This window comes from Drosophila innubila (assembly GCF_004354385.1).
Source record: "Drosophila innubila isolate TH190305 chromosome 3L unlocalized genomic scaffold, UK_Dinn_1.0 0_D_3L, whole genome shotgun sequence".
Classification (NCBI taxonomy): Eukaryota; Metazoa; Arthropoda; class Insecta; order Diptera; family Drosophilidae; genus Drosophila; species Drosophila innubila.
This window is the reverse complement of record NW_022995376.1, coordinates 15,689,851-15,708,193: the sequence shown is the minus strand read 5'-3', so window position 1 is coordinate 15,708,193 and position 18,343 is coordinate 15,689,851. Positions and strand designations below refer to the sequence as shown.

Genomic DNA, 18,343 nt, shown 5'->3' with positions numbered 1-18,343 from the left:
GATAAGGCTTGGGATCAACCATGAACAATAATATACATATGTATATGTATATATATATATATGATGCATTGATTTTCGAGACTCAATTCAAGTTCATTCAATCAAAATGCTGGGATTAACACTCGCGCTTGTTGGAGCTCTGAGTTCGTTATACGGCATCAATGGATGGATTTTACGGCCACGGTGGCGGTCAGCTGAATCTTTTCAAGATGTGGTGACGTCACAATGGGAGTTGAGACAGCGTTTCCTGCTGGACTTGATGCTGCAGGTGCACAAGCCTCTGTTGCAACAGGAGCTCATCGAAATGGGACGTCAGCTAAACGAGAATCCAAATGATTATGAGGAGGTGAGTATAGTTTCACATGGATAAGATTAAGAGTCACTTGCATTTCACAGGGAAGCTGGCCATTGCTGTTGGATTTTATGGATGATGTGCATCAGGGACGTATGCTGCGTCCATATAGCATCTATAGCCAGCTGCAGGAGGATCTGCCACAGCAGCTACTGGGTGTCTATCGATTTCTAAAGCTAGCCAAGGATTGGAAGACCTTTCAACGCAATGCCTGCTACGCACGCATCCGCTTCAATTCCGTTCTCTTTGTGAATGCCCTCCAGTTGGCAATTGAAGAGCGGTCGGATGCCAAGGATCTAATGCTGCCTGCCATGCACGAGGTACTGCCACAGCTGTACTTTGATAGAGAGGTTATATTGGAGGCCCAACGAGTCAATTGGCAGCAGTTAGCGCCAGTTCCGAAGATCAGCAACAAACACGGCTGGAGAGAGACACTCGGCAGCTTTGTATACCCAAAGATGCTTAGGCAATCAAGTTTAGAAGTGGAGTTAGTCCCCGCCGATCCAATGGTAATTGAGGTGGAGCCTTTAGAAACGCAGCTCAGCTTGGATGTGGAATTGAATGGTTATTGGAGCAGACTTCTCAGTCGTCTGATGATATCAGCCAAGGACTCTGCAAGTGACGATCATAATGAGCGCATATTTCGAGGAAATCCAAACATTTCTATAGACCACCTGGTGCTCATGCACAACATCAAACAATTCGTAGCTCTGTTCCAGCTGGAGGAACTGTCCACGGGCACACGATCGCTACAGTTGATTGAGCCCACATTGCTGACGACCGGAGGGGTGCCCTATAAGGCAACAGGTCTCAGCGCTGAGGCCGTGCGTCAATTGATAAGCGAGTCTATCGAAGAGCTGCGCATACAGATTGATAAGGAGCTGACAGAAGCTAACAATGTGCAGGCAATGTGGATGGTGGGTCAAGTGATATCAACACAGTACTGGCAGATCTGTAGACATCTCAGCCAGGCCATTAATGGTAACCATGTGGAGCCCAATCTTATGGGCATGGCCACATTCAACTTAAGGGATCCCATTTACCGCTTGCTGCTATTCCAGTTCGCAGATCTGATTGCACAATACGAGCCACGGATAAAGGCAACATCGCATCAAAGGCAGCATCTGCAATTGAGACACATCCGTGTGGGACAATTGGAAACCTATGACGAGCTTGAGGACACCGATCTGATCAATCTAATGGATCAACAGCTGCTTCAGACGCAGCGCAACAATTTGCAGCTGCTGCGTCGTCGCCTCGTGGCACGTCAGCTCCGTTTGAACCACAAACCATTCAACATCACCTACGAACTCTTCGCTACCGCTCCTATCGCAGTGCTAATTAGGAGTTATCTACTGCCACCAGGTGGAATCAATATTCAGCATCGACTGCTTATTGATAGTTTTGTCAGCCACTTGACGGCAGGGGAGCAGCAACTGGAACGACATTTCCCTACTGCTCCCAATGGATATACTCTCAGCGATCTATATGAGGCGAAGCATCCCTTAAATGCTTTCAAGTTCAGTTCCTGTTCATTTCCCAAACACTTGCTTCTACCTCGAGGCACTGCTGATGGTCTGAAACTCAATCTACTCGTGCAGATCTCACTTTGGACTTCATCAGATTTTAGGAGCTCAGAGTGTGAATGGTCCGCTAGCGTTGAGGATTGGACAGCTCACAACGTGGTCGATGCGCTATTAGATGTGAAAGTCCAGCATCACAATATTAATCCTATCGAAAAGGATACAGGACAAATAATAATATTTATAAGAAAAATTACCTAAATATCTATTCTAGAATTATGATTTAATTAAATTAACAGTTGAAATCGATCGAATTGATTTGAAGAGTGACAGCATGTTTTATGATTTATTTAAAAGCAAAATATCAAATTGAGTACTCATGTGTGTAAACCTCACTACTCATATAAATATATCATTACAGTCAGCCTTAAGCAGGCAAGCAGGTCACATTTTATTTTCTCAACATTTTATTATTTAACATTTTTCTACTATTTTTGTAAATCAAAAGAAAACAGAAAATAAAATTAACAATGTCGTTGCGTTCTGTATGTAATCGCGGAATTGTCGTGCCACAAAATTTACGTATTCTTCAAACCTATTTACGCAAAATGGCAACGGAGGCCAGCCTGCTCGAGGTGATGACTTGTAAGATAACGGAGGAACAGGAGAAAATTAAAGCCTTTCGGAAGGAGTTTGGATCATTTAAGATGGGCGAAACAACAATTGATATGATGTACGGTGGCATGCGCGGCATGAGTGCTCTAATCACAGAGACCTCTGTGCTGGATCCCGAGGAAGGTATTCGCTTTCGTGGATTATCCATTCCTGAATGCCAGGAACAACTGCCGACCGCCGAAGATGGCTGCGAGCCTCTGCCGGAGGGTTTATTTTGGCTGATGATGACCGGTGATGTGCCAACCGAGGCACAGGTTAAGCAGTTGTCATGCGAATGGGCTGATCGGTCCAAGGTGCCCAAACATGTGATCACCATGCTGAAGAACATGCCCAAAACGTTGCATCCGATGTCTCAATTTGCCGCCGCAGTTACAGCTCTTAATCATGACAGTAAATTTGCCAAGGCGTACTCAAAGGGTGTGCCCAAAACCAAGTACTGGTTGTATGCCTATGAGGATTGCATGGATCTGATTGCCAAATTACCAGTGGTGGCTGCCATTATTTACCGTAACGTTTATCGTGAGGGAAAGGGTCCGGATAAGATAGACCCAAAGTTGGATTGGTCTGCCAACTTGGTTAATATGCTCACCTATGATGATCCTGATTTTGTGGAGCTGATACGTCTGTATCTAACTATTCACAGTGACCATGAGGGCGGAAATGTATCTGCTCACACCACCCATTTGGTTGGATCCGCTCTCAGTGATCCATATCTATCATTTGCAGCCGGTTTGAACGGGCTGGCAGGACCCCTTCACGGTCTGGCCAATCAAGAGGTGCTCATCTGGTTAAGTAAGTTGCAAAAGGAGGCGGGTAAAAATCCCTCAGAGAAACAATTAAAAGATTACATCTGGAAGACACTGAAATCAGGACAGGTTGTGCCTGGGTATGGCCATGCTGTGCTCCGTAAAACCGATCCTCGTTATACCTGCCAAAGAGAGTTTGCCCTTAAGCATCTGCCCAAAGATGAGTTGTTCCAGCTTGTGTCCAATATTTACAAGGTGGTGCCCCCAATCCTCACCGAGCTCGGCAAAGTGAAGAATCCCTGGCCCAATGTCGATGCCCACTCCGGCGTTCTTTTGCAGTACTACGGCATGAAGGAAATGAACTATTACACCGTTCTCTTCGGCGTTTCACGTGCTCTCGGCGTGCTCGCTTCCCTAGTCTGGGATCGAGCTCTTGGTCTACCGATTGAGCGTCCCAAATCCTACTCAACCAATGCGCTTATTGAACTTACCAAGAAGAGCAAGAAGGACAAGAAAAAAGACTGTTAAGACGAAAATACTGCAAGAAATAACTAAATTATAAAAGTTTGGAACGAATCACTAAACTATCAAAAATTTAAATAAATTATGTTCATAATATATCTTGGTAATCCGGACAATTGAAAACTAGGTAGAGTCCGACTTACTGCATTGTCCGGATTACCGAGATAAAAATAATCTGACCAAAAACAAAGTTTTCTTTGTTGGACAGTTTATATTATTCCTTTATATTACTACAGATTGGTATTTTTAGATGTAGGGAACACGTCCGAGTCGTGACAGACCGCATAACGTGAATAAATACGTCTATATAATAAATACGACCTGGGCAAAGAAACCTTTTCTGATGCATTCTCGTCGTAGCTTTCTTACTTTTGTTTGTTAGCTATATTATCGACAAAATCCAATAGTTACAATCAGAGTGGATTGATAAACGATTTTAACTCAACTACTCAAAATTAGTTAAAAATGTTTGTATAGGTTAACCTTATTTCTATTATTATATTATTTATTCCGAAAAAAAATATTTATCGTCTATATTGTATTTTTAATAGTTAATAATTAACATTTTAAAGATAGTTAATTCAAATGACTGTTTAAGATGTTGTTTATACTCACCAGTGGCCTGATAATTTCACCGCGGTCAAAATAAAACCTGTCAACTTTCAAAATGAACGGCTTTTCAGATTGAACGCCATTTGCTTCTAAAATATCCAAGAGCTTATAAATAAAATCTTGTTCTGGTTTTAGAATCCAAGCGACTAGTAACCATCTGAGGGTCTTACACTCGCTCAGAAATATCAGCAGGTCTTCCATCTCAATCTTCCCTATTACTAATTCCTCCAGCGGTATATTAGCTATTTACTTGAGACAACACGAAGCAATAGTATAGAAATTCATCTTTTTAAGCGCTCTTAGGTCTGCAAGCCGCTTTGCTTGTTCCACAGTGGTTATTTCGCCTTTGTAAAAAACAAGGCTTTCTAGTTGGTTATTGTATTTATCACTTAACATTGAAGCATAAAAACCGAACCCATCCACTTCTTCTGCCAAGTAATCGAAATACAGGTGCTTTAGTTTTGGAAAATATCCAATACCTTCCTTATCAGGATCGGAAAAGTTCCGCATATCAAGTACCTGCAGGTTTACACAAAGTTCAGATAGAATATTGTAAACCTCTGCATCAGTGTTAATTAGTAAACTCGTTAGATTTTCCCATAAATTGCTGAAGATGTCAACATCCTCCGGTTCGCAAAGAATGCAAATATCCAAATATTTCAACTGTGTCAAGTTGTTTAGTGGCGTTACTGAAAATCAAAGATTAATTTGATTAGTTGCTTCTTAAGAATATTGTAAATTTCATACAATTACTTATCTTCCAATCGTATATATTCAATAACAAACTTTGCAACTTCGGCAACTGCTGAAAAGTTCTGAATAAGTTCTCAACATCAACATCAGAACATGATTTTGGACTATATATTTCAATTTCATCAAGATTTTGCAGTTTTATCATATTCTCTTCTAAAATATTAACATTCTCAGCTGTTATCAAAATATCCAAGCTCTTCAAATTAGGACAGTAATCTCCTGCAAGCTTGACCGCCTCTCCGGTCAGTTCACCATTGCCGTTCTCGCAAGTGATTGAAGTCACTTTTGTACCACACCCTTTCAAAACAAAGGACAACTCATTCTTTTCTATAGCTTGAAGTGAAATTCTGTTGAACCGATTCCGACTGTGATATATAAATACTTCACGGAGAAACGGATGAGCACGACCAAAATTCACTTTATCTTTGAGCTGACGCAATTCTCCGAAGACGACGTCCAACACTTCGGTATGCAGATCTAATATGGTAGTTGTTTTGCTCATCATTATTTCATTACAAATTTATTGCAAAAGTCATCCAAATGTTTATAATTCCTAAAGAAAGGAAAACTTAAAGTTTAAGATAGAGTATGAACCCTGACCTACATTACTAACAGTCGGGTGTGAGACTCTTGTAAAAGTTTTCCAAAATCAGTAACTTAATTAATCTGCACGTTTATAAATACGACTTTATTTTTGAAAGGCACATGTGATAACAGCTATAACATAACTTAAACAATAAAATAAGCAAAAAGTATAAACAAAGGTTTTTTCTTTATCGCACTACCGATAGTTGATACATTTGCTTGAATCAGCTATCGAAAGTTTATACAAAGATTGTTTTAAAATGCCACTGTCGATGACATTAGTCGATAGCAATCAAAAAGTTTACAGCTGACAAGACTTTAGCGCCATCTAACGAAATTATTTGGTGCCACCCGAAATGCAACAAGTGTTTGTTTGTTTTAAATCAAACTCGAGTTTTCCCTAATAAAAATAATTGTATAATAATATCCATAGGCTTAATATCGACAAAGGAGATTAAATGATGTCTTTTGAATATCCAATAACGTTCTATTAGAACACAATGTCAACTGAAACAAAATTTAATAAGTATTAATAAATAGTTAATATTTAAACGATTATGCACAAACGTATAGTTTATATTTACCTTTTGTATTATGCTTGCACGTAATTGTTTACAACCTAAACAAAGTACAAATGGGTTTTCCGGTTGAAACCCATTCGATTTTAAAATATCCAATAAAGTGTAAAGACTGTCTTTTTCCAATTTTAAACGATCAAGATGAAGCAATCTTAGTGTCTTGCACTCGCGTAGTAATATTAAAAGATCATTTTCTTCAAGCTCATGCATTATTAATTTCTCTAATTGCATTCGAGCTATATATCTTATACATCTCGACTCCATATATTGACAGCATAGTGTCTTCACAGCTTTTAGCTTAGCGATTCGCTTAGCTGTCTTTGCCGTATCAATGTGGCCTTTAGGAAATTCAAGTGTCTCCAGTTGATTATTGTATTTTCCGTGTAAAGTATGAAAATATGCACCGTTATCATCGTCATCACATGAAAATATTTTCAGGCGCTTTAATTTTGGAAAATATGGGAACATTGATTTTTCACAGTCGTAGTACGACCACAATCTGAGATACTCCAGTTGCTTACAATGTTTCGCCAACAGGTTAAGTGTTCTTTGACATCCACCTGTTGTTAAGCATTTTAGATTTTTCCAAATATTGGAAAGTACGCTAATGTCATCTTCGTCCAGGTGCGCGATCTCTAAATGCTCTATGTACTCTAAATTGTTCATTGGTGCCACTTGAAAATACAAATTTAATCAATAACGAATTAATAATAGAAAATAGATATATCTTACAACAACTGATATTCCAATTATTCACTGCTATTCTCCTTAACTTCGGCAACTGTTTAAGGATTTCAAAAATATTTTCAATATTTATTGAAGGCGGTTTTCCGTTTAATGTTACATAATTAAGCTTCTTCAGTTTCTCTAAATTATTTGCTACGTTTATTATATTTTCTTCGGTGATTAAAAATTCTATAGCCTCCACATTTGGGCAGTACTTTGCAGCAAGTTCCAGCATTTGATTTGTTTGGTTAAAATCGTCGTACTGGTAACTTTCATCCTTCAGAGATAAAACCTTTGTGCCAAACCACTCTAAGATAAATGGCCAGTCTGTGTAGAATGTGCAGATTTCTTTATACGGCTCTCGACTGTGATGTACAAATGCTGCACTCAGATGTGGATGAGCTTTAGCGAAATTTAACTTGTCCTTCTCCCAATAGAAGTTGCTGAATATTATGTCCAACACGTCCATGTTAAGATCCAAAATAGTAGTTTTGCTTTCAATTTCCATTCTTTCAGAATTAAATGTCTAATGACTAATCTGGTTTACGATAACGACTCCTAACCTACCACAAGTCTTTTGTGTGTACAAACACCTAGGGTGTGATAAATATAAATGATCAGTTGCAGTGTTGGCACTTTTTAAAAATTATTGTTTCTTAAAAGACCGAACTTTAATACTTAAATTCAATTATTGTCAAATATATTTGGTTTTTATAGCAAGCGAAATGACATTATCGATAGCGTCAGTTATCGAAAATCAAGCAGCTGGGGCATTTCAGCAAAACAGCTGTTGAACAAGCGCCATCTAGCGCTTTAACAGTGCATATATTTACATGACTTACGCTGAAAAATTTAATCTGTGAAGCTATATTTGAATTAGCTTGGATCCAATGATATTTATATCAACATTGTCTTTATCAATACATATCCGGTTACACCGTTCTTTTCGGCGTTTCACGTGCTCTCGGCGTGCTCGCTTCCCTAGTCTGGGATCGAGCTCTTGGTCTGCCGATTGAGCGTCCCAAATCCTACTCAACCAATGCGCTTATTGAACTTACTAAGAAGAGCAAGAAGGACAAGAAAAAAGACTGTTAAGACTTAAAAACTGCAAGAAATAACTAAATTATAAAAGTTTGGAACGAATCACTAAACTATCAAAAATTTAAATAAATTATGTTCATAATATATCTTGGTAATCCGGACAATTGAAAACTAGGTAGAGTCCGACTTACTGCATTGTCCGGATTACCGAGATAAAAATAATCTGACCAAAAACAAAGTTTTCTTTGTTGGACAGTTTATATTATTCCTTTATATTACTACAGATTGGTCTTTGTAGATGTAGGGAACACGTCCGAGTCGTGACAGACCGCATAACGTGAATAAATACGTCTATATAATAAATACGACCTGGGCAAAGAAACCTTTTCTGATGCATTCTCGTCGTAGCTTTCTTACTTTTGTTTGTTAGCTATATTATCGACAAAATCCAATAGTTACAATCAGAGTGGATTGATAAACGGTTTTAACTCAACTACTCAAAATTAGTTAAAAATGTTTGTATAGGTTAACCTTATTTCTATTATTATATTATTTATTCCGAAAAAAAATATTTATCGTCTATATTGTATTTTTAATAGTTTACATTTAGAATTTGAATCCAACTGAAAGAATAATTAACATTTTAAAGATAGTTAATTCAAATGACTGTTTAAGATGTTGTTTATACTCACCAGTGGCCTGATAATTTCACCGCGGTCAAAATAAAACCTGTCAACTTTCAAAATGAACGGCTTTTCAGATTGAACGCCATTTGCTTCTAAAATATCCAAGAGCTTATAAATAAAATCTTGTTCTGGTTTTAGAATCCAAGCGACTAGTAACCATCTGAGGGTCTTACACTCGCTCAGAAATATCAGCAGGTCTTCCATCTCAATCTTCCCTATTACTAATTCCTCCAGCGGTATATTAGCTATTTACTTGAGACAACACGAAGCAATAGTATAGAAATTCATCTTTTTAAGCGCTCTTAGGTCTGCAAGCCGCTTTGCTTGTTCCACAGTGGTTATTTCGCCTTTGTAAAAAAAAAGGCTTTCCAGTTGGTTATTGTATTTATCACTTAACATTGAAGCATAAAAACCGAACCCATCCACTTCTTCTGCCAAGTAATCGAAATACAGGTGCTTTAGTTTTGGAAAATATCCAATACCTTCCTTATCAGGATCGGAAAAGTTCCGCATATCAAGTACCTCCAGATTGACACAAAGCTCAGATAGAATATTGTAAACCTCTGCATCAGTGTTAATTAGTAAACTCGTTAGATTTCCCCATAAATTGCTGAAGATGTCAACATCCTCCGGTTCGCAAAGAATGCAAATATCCAAATATTTCAACTGTGTCAAGTTGTTTAGTGGCGTTACTGAAAATCAAAGATTAATTTGATTAGTTGCTTTTTAAGAATATTGTAAATTTCATACAATTACTTATCTTCCAAGTGTATATATTTAATAACAAACTTTGCAACTTCGGCAACTGCTGAAAAGTTCTGAATAAGTTCTCAACATCAACATCAGAACATGATTTTGGACTATATATTTCAATTTCATTAAGATTTTGCAGTTTTATCATATTCTCTTTTAAGATATTAACATTCTCAGCTGTTATCAAAATATCCAAGCTCTTCAAATTAGGACAGTAATCTCCTGCAAGCTTGACCGCCTCTCCGGTCAGTTCACCATTGCCGTTCTCGCAAGTGATTGAAGTCACTTTTGTACCACACCATTTCAAAACAAAGGACAACTCATTCAGAAACGGATGAGCACGACCAAAATTCACTTTATCTTTGAGCTGACGCGTTTCTCCGAAGACGACGTCCAACACTTCGATAGGCAGATCTAATATGGTAGTTGTCTTGCTCTTCATTATTTCATTACAAATTTGATGCACAAGTCATCTAAATGTTTATAATTCCTAAAGAAAGAAAAACTTAAAGTATAATTTAGAGTATGAACCCTGACCTACCTTACTGACAGTCGGGTGTGAGACTCTTGTAAAAGTTTACAAAATCAGTAAATTAATTAATCGGCACGTTTATAAATACGACTTTATATTTGAAAGGCACATGTGATTACAGTTATTGCAGTGAACATAACTTAAATAATAAAATGCAGTTTTGTATTAAATTAAAAAAGCGAAAAGTATAAACAAAGGTTTTTTCTTTATCGCACTACCGATTGTCGATACATTTGCTTGAATCAGCTATCGAAAGTTTATACAAAGATTGTTTTAAAATGCCACTGTCGATGACATTAGTCGATAGCAATCAAAAAGTTTACAGCTGACAAGACTTTAGCGCCATCTAACGAAATTATTTGGTGCCACCCTAAATGCAACAAGTGTTTGTTTGTTTGTTTTAAATCAAATTCGAGTTTTCCCCAATAAAAATAATTGTATAATAATATCCATAGGTTTAATATCGACAACTGAGATTAAATGATGCCTCTTGAATATCCAATAACGTTCTATTAGAACACAATGTCAACTGAAACAAAATTTAATAAGTATTAATAAATAGTTAATATTTAAACGATTATGCACAAACGTATAGTTTATATTTACCTTTTGTATTATGCTTGCACGTAATTGTTTACAATCTAAACAAAGTACAAATGGGTTTTCCGGTTGAAACCCATTCGATTTTAAAATATCCAATAAAGTGTAAAGACTGTCTTTTTCCAATTTTAAACGATCAAGATGAAGCAATCTTAGTGTCTTGCACTCGCGTAGTAATATTAAAAGATCATTTTCTTCAAGCTTATGCATTATTAATTTCTCTAACGGCATTCTAGCTATATATCTTATACATCTCGACTCCATATATTGACAGCATAGTGTCTTCACAGCTTTTAGCTTAGCGATGCGCTTAGCTGTCTTTGCCGTATCAATGTAGCCTTTAGGAAATTCAAGTGTCTCCAGTTGACTATTGTATTTTCCGTGTAAAGTTTGAAAATATGCACCGTTATCATTGTATTCATCACATGAAAATATTTTTAGGCGCTTTAATTTTGGAAAATATGGGAACATTGATTTTTCGCAGTCGTTGTACGCCCACAATCTGAGATACTCCAGTTGCGTACAATGTTTCGCCAACAGGTTAAGTGTACTCGGATATGCATGTGTTCTTAAGCATTTTAGATTTTTCCAAAGATTGGAAAGTACGCTAATGTCATCTTCGTCCAGGTCCGAGAACTCTAAATGCTCTATGTACTCTAAATTGTTCATTGGTGCCACTTGAAAATACAAATTAAATCAATAACGAATTAATAATAGAAAATAGATATATCTTACAATAACTGATACTCCAATTATACACTGCTATTCTTCTTAACTTCGGCAACTGTTTAAGGATTTCAAAAATATTTTTAATATTTATTGAAGGCGGTTTTCCGTTTAATATAACATAATTAAGATTCTTTAGTTTCTCCAAATTATTTTCTATGATCATCATATTTTCTTCGGAGATTAGAAATTCTATAGCCTCCACATTTGGGCAGTACTTTGCAGCAAGTTCCAGCATTTGATTTGTTTGGTTAAAATTGTCGTACTGGTAACTTTCATCCTTCAGAGATAAAACCTTTGTGCCAAACCACTCTAAGATAAATGGCCAGTCTGTGTCCAATGTGCAGATTTCTTTATACTGCTTTCGACTGTGATGTACAAATGCTGCACTCAGATGTTTATGAGCTTTAGCGAAATTTAACTTGTCCTTCTCCCAATAGAAGTTGCTGAATATTATGTCCAACACGTCCATGTTAAGATCCAAAATAGTAGTTTTGCTTTCAATTTCCATTCTTTCAGAATTAAATGTCTAATGACTAATCTGGCTTACGATAACGACTCCTGACCTATTACAAGTCTTTCGTGTGTACAAACACCTAGGGTGTGATAAATATAAATGATCAGTTGCAGTGTTGGCACTTTTTAAATATTATTGCTTCTTAAAAGACCGAACTTTAATACTTCGATTAAATTATTGTCAAATATATTTGGTTTTTGTTGCAAACGAAATTATATTATCGATAGCGACAGTTATCGAAAATCATGCAGCTGGGGCATTGCAGCACAACAGCTGTTGAACAAGCGCCATCTAGCGCTTTAACAGTGCATATATTTACATGACTTACGCAGAAAATAGTTGAGTTGTGAAGCTTTATTTGAATTAGCTTGGATCCACTGATAAATATATAAATATTGTCTTTATCAATATATATATATATATATATATATATAATTTGATAATTGTGTCCACTGCCGTTATGGTTTGCAGAAAAGAAACAGTTGCCTGACTGTTGTTTAACAGGGCTTTAACGTGAATTTAAGTGCTAGGTAATGAAAATGCAACAATATTGGGAAAAATTTACAAACAATAAAAATTTAAAATTCGAAATTAGGTAAAGTTAAGGTGTTCATTTAAATAAAGCTTAAAGTTCGTCACCCTTCGGATAACTAACTGAATAAAAAGTTTTTCTTTCTATGTAGTAACGACAGGCTGCAATGAGCAGAAAATGTGCAGAAAATGAACAGAGACATGACCGGTCCAAAAATAAAAACGGCCAAGACAATAACTTTTAAAAATTAATTAATAAATTATATATATATATATTATATATATTATATATGATAACAATTATATATACGTTTTAATATATTAAAAAACGTCCATTTCGAAATATTTTGTTTACAGAAAATATAGAATACGATGTCGAAAAAAAGCGAAAATTTTTATTTATAATTTGGAGTATGTATATGTACAGATTTGAAGTCAAACAAACACATTTTCTTCGCTAAAAAGTTTATGTACTCTTTTCTGGGTCTTTTTTACATTTTGAAAAATATTCATGTGTTGAAATGAAAGTTGTCAGCGTAAAATCGCAATAAAAATAATTAAGCTAATTAGCTTTGATCAGATAAGCGGCAATAATATTTTAATTATGTTGTCAGCTGATGATCTTTTAGTGTTGGTAAATGCCATTTTAAGTGAAATTGCTATAATAGCATTAGACCCTATTCAATTAAGTGCCAATTTATGCAAAATAATAGTCATTACTTTTTTTAATTACTTAACACATAACAAACTTATTTGATTCGTGCCTAGATGCGTATAGTTTTCACGCAGTGACACACCAGTTTACATATTTGCAGGAAGATCACGTAGATGATTATAAAGAAGAACAATTTGGCATTAAAAAATTGACTTTGATTCACACTTTGATATTTTGGCCATCTTGTACGAGAATATCTCTAATTTCAATAGAATTCAATATTTGTTGCTTTCTCTTTCTCTATTTAAGGGGGAAATCAAATAAAATGACTGGCAAATAGGCAAACGGGGAAGTCCCCAAAGAAAACTTGAAAATGAAACGGTTTATTATGCTTATGCGAATGCGATGACAACAAAAAGACATAATAGTAAAATTAAATGTGTCTATTATGCCAGCAATACAATGCACACATAAAACCACACACACACACATGCACACAGACACACACACACACAGTCCCAGGACACACAATCATATAGCCCATGGAAACATTTGGCAGACAAGAAACGTTTAAGGAAGGATGTGTTGCTTAGGACAGATGACACTGAAGAGCTGGATATGGAGCAGGGACAGGGGGAATCAAGGGAGTGGAAGCCATGCCACACACATAAAAACAAATGCACACAATACAACAACAGGAACAACAACAGCATTGAAATATAGCAGCTCAGTTCTTGACAGAGAAAGAAAAGCGAAATCAACTTGGGCCTGGTTCCTGGGTTTGTGCTCTGGAATGGGTATTTGGTCCGGGCGTGTTTGTTGTCAGATAAGCGCAATAATATGCACGTATTTTACGGTGACTTCCCCTCTGCATTCCGCATCCCTTACCCTCATTTAGTCGCTCCCTAATTTCGCGTAAATTTTCTAAGAATGCACAAATTTAAATGCGAATTGTTTTCAGTTTTGTTTGCCCATCGTTGCTTTGCCTAATTGACTTTGAGTGAACCACGCCCCACCACCGTCCAAAACTTGGTGAGAATAGACGACAATCAGCGTTCATTTTTTGCCTTTTTTGTATGCGTCTAATTTGTGTGCGGTTTATGAAAAGAATAGCTGCTTCAACTCCAACTCCGGCTTCAGGTTCTGTTCCACTTCGCCCGTTGTATATTCTTCATCTCTTGCTCTATGGAAAAGTTGTTGCACATTCCATGGCTTATTCATTTTTGATTGTTGACCCCAAAAAATGCTGTTTAAGCTAATATTTAAAATTTTTATACGTTCAAAAATAGATTAGGTAAAATAAATAGCAAACAGACTTTAAATTTAATTAGGATTTTATATTCTGCTTTTGATCATTTACAATTTTTAAATAAACTTAAATCTAGATATAAAAGCTAGAAATATGTACAATAAATAATAAAGAATTTTGTTTTCGAAAGGTATTAAAGTTAGTTCTCAGTATTTATCAATTAGTTGAATTTCAAAAAAATTATAATCAGAACATGAGAACAAATAATATAGGAGAGACAATAAGAAAGCATGTAACTAAATTAAATGTAGGAAGCCAAAATTGGGATTAATATTATTAGAAAATGAAATTTCGAAAAACAAGACAAAAATTAAGATAAATCAACAAAATGTATAAATATCGCGCAATTTGCTTAAAATGTGCTTTCTTTTTATATTTATTTTAGATTCTTAGCATTTTTTTTTAGTTTATTAATTTTTTGTATTTGTATTTCTCACAACAATAATTGTTAATTTAAGCTAAATATTCAGTATGAGTATGAATGTTAAAATACAGTACTTATACTGAGATGAGGCGAAGATTTAGTTAATTTAGAGAGACTACACAAAATGTATTATTGAAATAAACTAGTTGCATTCTTCTCCCATTGGGGAAGTTGAGTTTGCACTGATTAGAGCATTGTTTTGGGTTAAACGGAAACCTTTGTAGGTTCCGTAGTGCAGCCATTCAAGTGGGCGATAAGGGAAGGGGAGGGCTGTAAAGTGGCTATTGGCATTGGCAGCATCAGCATCATCATCATTGATGCTATTCAGCATCTCTTGTGGCATTCCTGGGTATTGTATTTCATTTCCGTTTTCATTATTATTTGTGGCTGAATGCTGGACCGTCACTGAATGTCCTTTTGACTGTCGTTTGACTGTCGCTCACGCCTTTGCCATTGACTTTGCTGTTGTCTCTGCCTTTGGCTTTTGCACTCTCTCTCTTTCTCTCTCGTTTCTTGGTGTTTTTTTTTTTTATCGCACCCGTCTTCCTTGTCGTCTTCGTCGTCAAGAACAACGCCAAAGACGCTGCCAACTTCCTGCTATCGTGCTAATTTCCGTTGCTTTATCTTGACACAATGGTGCGCATTAAAAGCGAGATGGGCAAACTTCATAACTAAGGGCGCTGCTACAATGTGACTGAGGGAGAGGGAAGAGAGAGGGAAATTGTGGCGGGGTTGGCTGCTCCAATGCAACGCTGACCGTTGCGCTTTTATTTCCGCCCCACATTTTGTCGCCATATTAGACGCCATTTTTGTTTTCGCATTGTCAACACATTGTCATTGGATGGCAACTAAGTGAAGGATGTGAGAGGGAGACGGAGATGTGCTCTCTTGCTCGCATTTGCATGCTATTATTCTTATTATTATTATTATCATTATTTTTTTTTTTTGAACTTCTTTCAAAATATTGATAAATGCCGCCCATTAAACGCGATTAACAATTTGAATTATGTGGCAAAGCCAAATTTTATTGCCAACACAATTCTATGGCCAAACAAATGGCATCATTATTAAAATATATGTACCTTAGTGTGTGTGTGTGTGTGTGTGTGTGTGTGTGTGTGTGTGTGTGATAATGCAAAGCGACCATAATTGGGGGCGAGGTTTGAACTCAAAGAGAGCTTTCCGCGCTTATTTAAAAATTGTGCTTACAATTTGCGCCGCTTGAATTTCAATGCAACCGCGAAAATTATTGCCAATTGTTTGTGCTCGACCAGTCAGAGCAATAACAAAAACAACAACATCAGCAACAACACCAAATTTCAACAACAATAAAGCCTCAGAGACTAATGCAATTTTAGTCTAAACAGTCGGCAACAATTTCACTGAATTGCATCAATTGCCGGTCCATTGTTGACGCGGTACAACCAAAAAAAAAAATAAAAATAAATAAAAAAAAAACTGGTACGGCCCTATTGGATGGGCGTGGCTGGTTGCACGTTGGCCAGCGTCATTGTTGTTTTTTCTATGCACACTGCACTTGCGGGGGTAATAAAATAATTGCAGCGCACGTGTCAAAAATATTCAAAAGGATTAAGCTGCGATTCCGGGCGAGGACGAGGACGAGTATGAGAACCTGGAATGAGGGATGAGGGATGACTGCAAATCCAACCGCTTCGCTTGGTCTACGCATTGTTCAACTGATTGCATAAATTGTTATGGAATGCCATAGACGAGTACCCATTTTGAAGACTCTGAATGAGACAAGGACAACTCCACATGCCATTGTTAGAAGCGGCAAAAGACTCGGTGAGGGCGAGGGGGATTATATCGGGTTGAGGGATTGTTGTCAGTGGACAACAACGCCTTCGCTTTTTATTTCGCATTATACTCTATAATTTATAAAAGTTGCAAAGAGTTTTGATCCATGCAGACTATCAGCCTGATCATGGTTTTAACTCTCAAATTGATGCACCATATATATTTGAAAATTTAAAAATTTCCTTTAAAATACTTGATACATAAAATAGAAATTCATTTTACTACTTTTTGTTGACTGTAAGTGATTGTTTTCTACATTTTGTAAATAAAAATACGGATTTGAAATTTATCAATAATTTTCAAGTTATACGAGAGCGAAGGAAAATAAGAAAAATCTTGACAAATAAATGTCTTCTAGATATTTAACTAATTTTAAAAAATAAGTCAGCCTAATCTGTAGAGTACAAAATATTCGACTTATTTAAGTTCTGTAATTTTCTTGTTATGATTCCTTTTTTCCTTGGTGCTGCCAGGAATTTATTTTGATTTGCAACAAATTTGCTGTGACAGTTTGTGTGTGTGTGTTGCTGTATGCTTAACGTTTTATTGCTTTTCGCACTCGCCACTTGCCACTTGAGGGTATGCCGGGAGGGTTGATTCTAGCACATGGGACGGGGAAATGCGTAAGGGAAGGGGAATGGGAATTGGGAACTGGGCGCTTTGTTTACTTTGTTTGTGGTGTGAATAGCAAATAAGCCGAGACGAATGCGATTTGAATGGGAAAGTTATTTGTGGTATTGTCGAGGTAGTTTTTTCATATAGCATACTTTTGAGGGCATGGAAATGCACACTTATTCTAATTACACGACATTCAGCAAGCGCAGCAAATATAATCGCAACATTTTTCAGCCTCATTAGTTGACAAAATGTTTGTCCATTTGGCGTGTGATGAGAAAAATCAAATGAAATAAAATACTTGTAAAATGAAAAACGATAAATGCAAAATGCATTTTCTGTAATCTCTGTGGCCACAAAATCAATTTGCGTTACAAATTTGTATCAGCTAAAGTCCTCTACCTCAATATATTGCAAAATTAAATGCATTTGCGTTGGCTTTCGTGTCTGTGGTTACAAAATTGATTGATTTTGCTGTGACAGCAACAGTAATTGAAAATATTTGTTAACTATTAGTTTACCGATATATTCAGTTTCCTCCCCCATTGAATTTGAGTTTCGTTGGCACCTGCTTACCTGCGTCAGGCATCCCTTCCTGTGCACATTTCCGTAATACCCACGACAGTTTCTCCTCAATTTTTAATCCCACTTCAAGCAAAAGCCTCAAGAGGTTCCTGTTTCTTTCTTATCTATCGATGCGCCAAAGCGTGTCAGCTGTGTGGCTCTGTGGAGTGAGGGGAAGGCTGCTTTTGGTTCCATTCCCGTTACAATAGCAGAAAAGCCTTTTGACAATGCACTCCACGAATTTCAATGTATTTTCTGCAACTTCGAATTTGATACCTCTTACCACAAAACTATTTAAAACGGGCTTATTGTAAAAACTCAAGCGATTTACATTGAAAATTCCCTGAAAACCTTAAGATGACAAAAATATTATCTATTATTAAACTATAACATTCCATGTTCTAAAATAGAATAGCGTACTTAATTATTTAGTTCTTAAATTTGTATAATATGTTCAACGATCATTATTTCTTTTACTTATAAAATTCCATATCTTTTTA

The 18,343-nt window shown here is 36.5% G+C and overlaps 3 protein-coding genes across 6 annotated transcripts; 2 read left to right on the top strand and 1 right to left on the bottom strand.

Annotated features, from left to right (window-relative positions):
- Positions 1-30: 30 nt before the first annotated feature.
- LOC117787630 (larval serum protein 1 alpha chain) lies at positions 31-2,350 on the top strand. The gene is made up of 2 exons (XM_034626201.1): positions 31-346; positions 397-2,350. Exons 1-2 carry the CDS (start codon positions 107-109, stop codon positions 2,134-2,136), a joined length of 1,980 nt encoding a protein of 659 aa, XP_034482092.1. The 5' UTR covers positions 31-106; the 3' UTR covers positions 2,137-2,350.
- On the top strand, positions 2,278-4,004 carry LOC117787631 (probable citrate synthase, mitochondrial). The gene has a single exon (XM_034626202.1). The coding sequence runs from the start codon at positions 2,406-2,408 to the stop codon at positions 3,822-3,824; it is 1,419 nt and encodes a 472-aa protein (XP_034482093.1). The 5' UTR covers positions 2,278-2,405; the 3' UTR covers positions 3,825-4,004.
- A 411-nt stretch (positions 4,005-4,415) lies between these two features.
- Positions 4,416-12,100, bottom strand: LOC117787361. 4 transcript variants are annotated; one of them, XM_034625867.1, is made up of 5 exons: positions 11,420-12,100; positions 10,691-11,361; positions 10,094-10,613; positions 5,178-5,736; positions 4,416-5,119 (listed from the first exon to the last, which is right to left on the bottom strand). In XM_034625867.1, the coding sequence occupies exons 4-5, from the start codon at positions 5,686-5,688 to the stop codon at positions 4,677-4,679; spliced, it is 954 nt and encodes a 317-aa protein (XP_034481758.1). In that variant the 5' UTR covers positions 5,689-5,736; positions 10,094-10,613; positions 10,691-11,361; positions 11,420-12,100; the 3' UTR covers positions 4,416-4,676. The 4 variants fall into 4 exon arrangements, with proteins under 4 accessions (XP_034481758.1, XP_034481760.1, XP_034481759.1 ...); XM_034625869.1 differs by lacking the exons at positions 10,094-10,613; positions 10,691-11,361; positions 11,420-12,100 and adding exons at positions 5,793-6,275; positions 6,353-6,959; XM_034625868.1 differs by lacking the exons at positions 10,094-10,613; positions 10,691-11,361; positions 11,420-12,100 and adding exons at positions 5,797-6,275; positions 6,353-6,959.
- Positions 12,101-18,343: the final 6,243 nt, after the last annotated feature.

Bases quoted from the DNA above. Each gene is read 5' to 3' on its own strand.
- LOC117787630 (XM_034626201.1), top strand. From the start codon at position 107: ATGCTGGGATTAACACTCGCGCTTGTTGGAGCTCTGAGTTCGTTATAC. The intron at 347-396 runs GTGAGTATAGTT...TGCATTTCACAG, and splicing joins ATCCAAATGATTATGAGGAG to GGAAGCTGGCCATTGCTGTT.
- LOC117787631 (XM_034626202.1), top strand. From the start codon at position 2,406: ATGTCGTTGCGTTCTGTATGTAATCGCGGAATTGTCGTGCCACAAAAT.
- LOC117787361 (XM_034625866.1), bottom strand. From the start codon at position 11,921: ATGGAAATTGAAAGCAAAACTACTATTTTGGATCTTAACATGGACGTG. The intron at 11,362-11,419 runs GTAAGATATATC...TGTATTTTCAAG, and splicing joins TAATTGGAGTATCAGTTATT to TGGCACCAATGAACAATTTA. The intron at 10,614-10,690 runs GTAAATATAAAC...ATTTTGTTTCAG, and splicing joins GTGCAAGCATAATACAAAAG to TTGACATTGTGTTCTAATAG.